The sequence below is a fragment of the Coregonus clupeaformis genome, chromosome 1, assembly GCF_020615455.1.
Source record: "Coregonus clupeaformis isolate EN_2021a chromosome 1, ASM2061545v1, whole genome shotgun sequence".
Lineage (NCBI taxonomy): Eukaryota > Metazoa > Chordata > Actinopteri > Salmoniformes > Salmonidae > Coregonus > Coregonus clupeaformis.
This window is the reverse complement of record NC_059192.1, coordinates 74,249,046-74,257,494: the sequence shown is the minus strand read 5'-3', so window position 1 is coordinate 74,257,494 and position 8,449 is coordinate 74,249,046. Positions and strand designations below refer to the sequence as shown.

The following is an 8,449-nucleotide window of genomic DNA, read 5'->3' as shown; positions in this document are numbered from 1 at the left end:
TTTGTGATGATACCATCTATCTTTTCATATGTGCAAACCTTTCTAAAACAGAAAATGGACACAATTAAATGGGATATCAATCAACAGAGGTAAGAATATGTACTGTATGCTAAAAGTATATGTTGAAGGCTAGGTGTATTGGGTGCAGATTACTGAACTGCTCACTTTTGTGTCTGTCTGCAGGTATACAGACAAGGAGGCATACAAAGGCATGTCAATTGGTATTGGTATGTTATGCAGATCACATGTACCATCCTCCTCCCTTACCTCTTCAATGAAAATCCCATAGGCCTCTACATTATGGACAAGGACTTTGGATGAAAACCATAATCAAAAGTTTTTTTCATTCACATTTAACACAAAAACCAAGGTATGAATACTGTCATGTGCATGTTTTGTTAACATCTGTATAATTACTCTTTTTAGGATTCACAGACTTCCCCCTTCCTACACCTCTGATGAATATAACATATATAACCTGTTCGATCACCATGCACTGCAAAATCATTCTGGTTACGGATACGGAGAACATCAACATGCCAGAGGATATACCCATTGGACTTGGGGCTCTGCTGGGAGTTGACCTCATATTTTGATTTTTTTTTATTCTGCTTTGCCACTAAAATCATAATAAACACAAACTAAAATATTGTGTTATTGTTATGCGTATTATTATTAATAATTAGAATAGGGGAGGGAGGTAGTTCAAAAATTAACCCCAAAAGGTTCTTCGAGGATCCATTAAAAGGGGTTCTTTGAAGAACCCTTTTAAAGGGTTCTTCGAGGGAACTTATAGGGGTTCCCCCACAGTTTCAATTTGAAGAACCCCTAAAGGATACTCCAGGAACCGTTTCTTTTTAGAGTGTAATGTAGGGGAAGTCCCTGTGCCACACAGAGACTGGTGAGATTTCCGAATGAGAGAGGAACTACACTCACAGCAGGAGGGTGTTACTCATCACACAAAGTAGGTAAATATAAATGTACATTAAATGTAAACAATTAAAGTAATTATCCAGTGAAAATCTAACTTTTAAAAGTTCACATTGTTAACTCGTACCCAATTAAGGTTGTTGACTCATTCTATACTCATGTGGCCAAAGCATAACTTGGAAGGAAAAAAAAAAAACACTTAAACCCCTCAAACAGACAAAATGCTTGCTATTTCCTCAGTGTGACATACTCCTGAGGAAGATGAGCTGGCCAATCAGAGGTCTAGAGGAGGATGAGCTGGCCAATCTGCAGTCTACCTGTATAAATATTTTTTATGACCAATACATGGCCACACCATTCTGTTGTTGGGGTATGCCCACACCATTCCAACACAGAAAAGCTGCTTTTTAACATGACTAACATTTTTGGAAGGAAAACAATTTCACTCATATTGTAAGTACTTGCATTCTAAGTATATTAATGTGAGCTAAACACACAAATAAAACCAAATATGTTAAAACATTTTCCTTAAAGTGTAATTTTTAGGGCCTCCCGTTCCTTCGAATGAGTTCCTAATTCCATTAGTAAGACTGTTGGAAACCTTCCTGACAACACTGCAGATCCCTTTGTTCTTTAGTTCGGCAAAGCCAACGTCATCCTCCTCCAGTGGCACCTCAATGTTCCACCAACCAGAACACCCACCAGATGAGACTGAGGATGATTATGACGTGCCCTGCATAGAGGACTAAATTGTGGCAGAATATGTCTGCAACCACCCAGTCAGCAATATGAACACTCCCACTATTTTGTGGCCGACCGCAAACCAAAAAGGCATTTACAGCTGCCAACTCCGCGATAAGTCCTCTCCGCAACCTCCACTTGAACAACCCAGTTTGATTTTAGAAAGGCAAACATGGCCTGTAAGGATGAGGCAGCAGCTGCACATGTTATCTCATCAACAATAGCCTTGTCATCTGACACCAACAGACCACTGTATTCTGACTGATTTCACCGTGGTAAACACCCCTCAAGGCTAATGCATCAGGAACCACACACACAACATATATTGCCTAATTTAGTTGGTTTGCATTACATACAAATCTTATGTACTCATTAAACAGTGAGCCCATTGTGCTTAACAAATGAGAAGACAAGAAATATACTGTGGTAATATTTATTATTTTAAATTTACAAGTCGAGCTTAAAACAAAATATGATTTTGAACAAAACCCTTTAAATGGGGCAGACAAAGACAATTGCAGCTCCTTTGGGTTTGTCCTTGGATCAACTGATGTTGACAGTTCTATATTTATAAACCAGTCCTTTATATCAGTGTGATGAAGTCAGAGTTCCATGTAGAGAAAGGGGGAGTAATACACAGACAGTAATGGAGAGGAAGTAGAGCTGTTCTCCACAGAGTTGACATGACAAAACAGACATCAAGATTGAGGCACTTGTCTTTTCAGTCTTTGTGCAGGACTTTTCACAGCCTTGGTCAGTTTACCTTTTCTTCTCAGACCCTTTCCTCCTGTTGGGTTGGGTGCCTTCTCAAGTCCGTTCTTGGTCGGCTCCTACAAGGATCGGGGAGAGGAGCAATCAATTAGCACAGTACTGAGAGGAGTCTTCTGTAGATACATTTTAGTCATTTAGCAGACACTTTATCCAGAGCGACTTACAGTTAAGTGCATTAATCTTAAGACAGCTAGGTCGGACAACCACATCACAGGCATATAAAGTACATTTTTCCTCAATAACGTAGCTATCAGTAGAGACAGAGCTAGAAGGGGGTCAAGTGCTGGTTGAGTTTTTTTTTTTTTTGAGGGAGGGGTCAATGTGAGGAGGAGGACTATTTAAAAAGGTCCAGTTTGAAGAGGTAGGGTTTCAGAAGATGGGCAGGGACTGCTGTCCTAGCTTCAGGGCGAAGCTGGTTCCACCATTGGGGTGCCAGGACAGAGAAGAGATTGGACTGATACAAAGTGGGTCAATTAACCTCCACAGTCTATCAGTGTTCCCAGAGAGTGAACAGGGAGACAGCACAAAAAGGATACCGCTCCCCTGCCTCACTGGAATGAGGTTCATATAGCACTGGATTTATACCAAAATTCATACAGAGTGAACCAGGTTCCGAACCAGTGCACAGACAAGTCTTCAAATACGTAATTTGACAAAAACAAATTGATCAACTAAAAATACAATCTAATATTAAACTGCATTTGGTTTGACACGTGTGGTACAGACCTCCAGTTTAGCCTTTTTGCTTGGCGTTACTATCGGAACCAGCTGTGGAATCTGTTCCTCCACCTTAGCACCTGTGTTTTTTTCTGTAGACTTCGGTTCCTTCTTAGCAGACTTCTGTTTGCTTGCATTTTTCTGAAATTGACAAACAAAAGTTGCAGGTATTCATTATGAGCAGGAGGATGTGGGATCCAGCTCGTTCGTGCGTGCATATATCTGATATTGACTTCCATAGTCAATATGTGGCACAAGGAGCTATGTTGATGTTCCCAGAGAGTGAACAGGGAGACGGCACAAAAAGGATACCGCTCCCCTGCCTCACTGGAATGAGGTTCATATAGCACTGGATTTAAAACCTAAATTCATACTGTGAATGAACCAGGTTCCGAACCAGTGCAAAGACGAGTCCTTTGATAGATTTAATTTGACAAAAATAGATAATTGATCAATTTACAATATAATCTTAAAATACTGTTTACAAGCAGTTGTGTGTGTAGCAATCCTACCTTGGCGTCCATGGCTGCGCGGGCCTGTTTCTGTGTCTCCTCTAAGATGGTCAGGTGGTTCATGTTAGAGGTGTAGATGGGCAGAGCCACTGATGACTGGCTCTTCAGGTGGATGATCTTTATCAATGGTCCTTTCTGCAAAGAGGCAAGATGGTGGCCATCTTTAGTCTCAAACATGCACGAATCTGCGAAAGGAACCTTTTCAATGGTACTGCCAAACAGTATTGCTATGCTGTGTATCGCATCTCTGATTGTGGCCACTTGTCAAAGGCCTTTCTTTGTGGAGGTGGGGTGGGGTGTAGGCACATGGGTTTAATCACACTGCTATAAAGAGCAGGCAATAAGCTTAACGTACCTCAGTACTATAGGCCCAGTAATCTCACCCCAGACAACAGCTATCCAAGGCGATTTTCAGACTGGGCCCAAACATTTCTTCAACATTGAGTATACCGGACTATTTAACGTATAATAAAAGTGTAAATATCTGTAGTGACTGGATACAATTCATTAGTGAGCTCAAGAGGATCCCTGGCAGCAAACTCACCATGCGTAGTTTGGTCACGATGGTGCTAACAGCTGATTCGATATTCTCGGCTATTTCATCTGCAGCCATCCCAGAGTGGGCCACACGAGCCATGCTAAAACAATCAATTACATGATACAAGAGGTAGTGTGTGAATGAATTAAAGTATATGAACAAACTAACAATGTTAGACACTTGCTATTTTGTGTCAAAGTTGTAGAGACAGGCTCCAATAGAGAGGGAGGTCCGTCTGGATATACTTCGAGTCACTATGGCACCATCATTGCCCATGGCCAACACAGACAGGAGGACAGGGTTTGCTGGGGTGCACTTATTCATCAAGTCAAGCTGGGAGCAGGCCTCACCAGCAGCAGCCTTTCTTAGAAATTGAGATGATTGTTCCCTGGATGGTTCTCTGGATGTCCAAGGCCAGCTTCTTGCTCTGCAGGTTCACTGACAAAGGCTCCCTAAGCAGAGGAGAGAACACACTCCATTAGATTAGAACTCCGGAAGGGCAAGCTTGAAGGCACATTTCAACTTAAATGTGATTTGAATCATTTCAAAGCCAGGGAACAGCACTAGGGGCTATGTTGATTACATTTACATTTTAGTCATTTAGCAGACTCTCTTATCCAGAGCGACTACAAATTGGTGCATTCACCCTATAGCCAGTGGGATAACCACTTTACAATTATATATATATTTTTTTTTGGGGGGGGTAGAAGGATTACTTTATCCTATCCCAGGTGTTCCTTAAAGAGGTGGGGTTTCAAATGTCTCCGGAAGGTGGTGATGTTCCCAGAGAGTGAACAGGGAGACAGCAGAAAAATGATACTGCTCCCCTGCCTCACTGGAATGAGGTTCATATAGCACTGGATTTAAACCAATTCATACTGCGAGTGAACCAGGTTCCGAACCAATGCAAAAATTAGTAAATAGATTTAATAATTCGACTAAAATAGAAAAGTTGATCAACCAACAGAACATATTTACATTATTTACAAGCATTTGTAGGCTTACTTCTTCCTCTCATAAAAGTGCTTGCCGATGTGTGAGGACAGCAGGCGGCGGATACGGTCGTCTGACAGGAACATGTCAAAGTTCCCCAGCAGCCGTCGTTTGGCCTCAAAGGGCTTGTACTCTGTCCTCAGCATTTTGTAAGGGATCACCTATAGAAAGACACAGGGATATGCCTGGGTGAGTCCAGTCTCATGCACCAACAAGTAAACAAGGACCATATCAAAAATGACAAGCACTGATTATCATTATTGCATGCGTATACAGTAGGTAACTGTGTCAAAGTTGTAGAGACAGAGTCCAATAGAGAGGGAGGTCCGTCTGGATATACTTTGAGTCACTATGGTACCATCATTGCCCATGTCCAACACTGACAGGAGGACAGGGTTTGCTGGGGTACACTTGACATTGGATGACTAAACACTAGCTACAGACTACAGTAAATCTGTTGGAGATGCATTGGAGGATGAGGTAAGAGCTTCGGGTGTATAGAAAAGCATTATATAGAGTTAGATAGATAAGATAGAGTTCAATGTGTCAAATCGGAGGGCCTGTTGTCTGGACCTCTGGCCGTCTATGGGCGTGGCACAGGGTTCAATTCTCGGGCCGACTCTATTCTCTGTGTATATCAATGATGTCGCTCTTGCAGCTGGTGACTCTCAGATCCACCTCTACGCAGACGACACCATTTTGTATACATCTGGCCCTTCATTGGACACTGTGTTAACAAACCTTCAAACGAGCTTCAATGCCATACAATACTCCTTCCGTGGCCTCCAACTGCTCTTAAACACTAGTAAAACTAAATGCATGCTCTTCAATCGAACACTGCTTGCACCCGCCTGCCCTACTAGAATCACTACTCTCGGCGGGTCTGACTTAGAATATGTGGACAACTACAAATACCTAGGTGTTCCAGACTCACATTAAGCATCTCCAATCCAAAGATACATCTAGAGTCGGCTTCCTATTTTGCAACAAAGCCTCCTTCACTCATGCCCTCGTAAAACTGACTATCCTACCGATCCTTGACTTTGGCGATGTCATTTACAAAATAGCTTCCAACACTCTACTCAGCAAATTGGATGTAGTCTATCACAGTGCCAAATTGGATGTAGTCTATCACAGTGCCAAAGCCCCATATACTACCCACCATTGTGACCTGTACGCTCTTGTTGGCTGGCCCTCACTACATATTCGTCGCCAAACCCACTGGCTCCAGGTCATCTATAAATCACTGCTAGGCAAATCCCCGTCTTATCTTAGCTCACTGGTCACCATAGCAACACCCACCCGTAGTCTGCGCTCCAGCAGGTATATCTCACTGGTCATCCCCAAAGCCAACACCTCCTTTGGCCGCCATTCCTTCCAGTTCTCTGCTGCCAATGACTGGAACGAACTGCAAAAATCTCTGAAGCTGGAGACTCTTATCTCCCTCACTAACTTTAAGCGTCAGTTGTCAGAGCAGCTTACCGATCACTGCACCTGTACACAGCCTTTCTGAAATTAGCCCACCCAACTACCTCATCCCCATATTGTTATTTATTTTGCTAATTTGCACCCCAGTATCTCTATTTGCACATCTATCATTCCAGTATTATACAAAATTGTAACTATTTTGCACTATGGCCTATTTATTGCCTTGCCTCCATAACTTACTACATTCGCACACACTATATATATTTTCTGTTGTATTTTTGACTTTGTTTTGTTTACCCCATATGTAACTGTTGTTTTTTTCGCACTGCTTTGCTTTATCTTGGCCAGGTCGCAGTTGTAAATGAGAACTTGTTCTCAACTGGCTTACCTGGTTAAATAAAAATAAAAAATATATATAAACACAATCAATAATAATTATTATTTAGTAATACCTCTGTGACGTTCTTGACCCCTCTATCGGCCAGCAGTTTCTTGTAGAACCTCTGGGTCTGGTCAGGGGTCATGTTGGGCTCGTCTCTGGTGAAGAGACACACCTCGTCTGTGTTGGTGCGGATGCCATGAGGCAAGGGGCTGAGGGAGAAACAGAAGACTTGTGGTTATTATCAGACAGTTTTACCACCTATACTCCAGGACAGGGGGTTGCTTGGTCCACACATTCAACTTACTTTTCCATAGCTATGCATGTATTATGTAACAGTGTTGGCAGAGGGACTCACATGCGGATGGTCTGGGCCTGCTTTGGAATCTTCCATAGCGTAAAGAGGAGGGATATGTGTTGACTCTCGTCCAGGAGCAGAGAGTCTGGGGTAGACTTCGTCTTCTGAAAAGCCTGCAGTGCTTGAACAGCCTTCTTTACCTGGGAACACAATGAGAAGTTATGAAGAAATAGCAAATACCCTGACAAATTCACATTTCGGTCATTTTGTTCAAATAGACACACTGATCAAATGCAAATAAATAACTTAGCAAAGCTAATGAGGCTGGTTAAATTGTCCTGAGCAAGAGTCAGTTCAGGTGAGAAAACTAACAATAGTTAAATAACATAAGTTAGCTACAACTTTTTCACTTTTAGTCAACAGAAGTTGGAGTAGTACAGGGTCGATATTTTTCCAATGGCAGTTTCACCAAGAACCAATTGAGGGAGGAATACACATCCTTGAAAATGTGTTCACAGCGTTCCCCGTTATGATAAAGAAATGAACAGTGACTTGCCTCGTGTTGCGAACTATCCGACTGCACAAGCTAACGTTAGCTAGCTTGTTAGCTAGCTTGTTAGCCAGCCAGCGAGTTGCTAGCTCCAGAGAAAGGGGTCTTACAAAATGTAACCCGCTGATATCACCCCGCTTTTCCTGGCACCCATTTAACTATACTTTTGTTAAAGAAGACCTTATCAAAGTGGTTTTTAGACATTACCTGCACCCGGTCCAGTGCCAAATCCTCCGGTTTGTCTGCCATGCTTCTTCGCGTGTTTTATCCAGGCTGACGCATGCGCATATCGATTGGCCTACGTCACTCTTGAAATTGAAACGTCCCAACTTTATTTGCAAGCAGTTGGAGGACAATTCCAAAAGGTCGTCACTAGTTACCACAGCCACAACGTCATAAACCCCGCCTATTTCAACAATATATTTTAAAATCTGATTTTAACCTAACCTTAACCTCAACCACACTGCTAACCTTATGCCTAACTGTAACCTTCAATTAGACACATTTTGACTTTGTGGCTGTGGTAACTAGTGGAAACCATTCCAAAAGGCTAAATTAACATTGTAAGAAATGGAGAATAAACAGAGCCTTT

At 42.2% G+C, this 8,449-nt stretch overlaps 1 protein-coding gene and 3 non-coding genes across 4 annotated transcripts; all 4 read right to left on the bottom strand.

The window, feature by feature from the left end:
- Positions 1 to 2,090: 2,090 nt before the first annotated feature.
- Positions 2,091 to 8,150, bottom strand: LOC121576857 (ribosomal L1 domain-containing protein 1). The gene is made up of 9 exons (XM_041890405.1): positions 8,065 to 8,150; positions 7,368 to 7,507; positions 7,083 to 7,221; positions 5,215 to 5,363; positions 4,560 to 4,661; positions 4,216 to 4,309; positions 3,672 to 3,806; positions 3,169 to 3,300; positions 2,091 to 2,501 (listed from the first exon to the last, which is right to left on the bottom strand). Exons 1-9 carry the CDS (start codon positions 8,104 to 8,106, stop codon positions 2,370 to 2,372), a joined length of 1,065 nt encoding a protein of 354 aa, XP_041746339.1. The 5' UTR covers positions 8,107 to 8,150; the 3' UTR covers positions 2,091 to 2,369.
- On the bottom strand, positions 3,966 to 4,091 carry LOC121585192. Its single transcript, XR_006003815.1, has one exon. It is a non-coding gene; the product is annotated as a small nucleolar RNA ACA64 (small nucleolar RNA).
- On the bottom strand, positions 4,396 to 4,523 carry LOC121585186. The gene has a single exon (XR_006003813.1). It is a non-coding gene; the product is annotated as a small nucleolar RNA SNORA55 (small nucleolar RNA).
- Positions 5,484 to 5,611, bottom strand: LOC121585185. The gene has a single exon (XR_006003812.1). It is a non-coding gene; the product is annotated as a small nucleolar RNA SNORA55 (small nucleolar RNA).
- Positions 8,151 to 8,449: the final 299 nt, after the last annotated feature.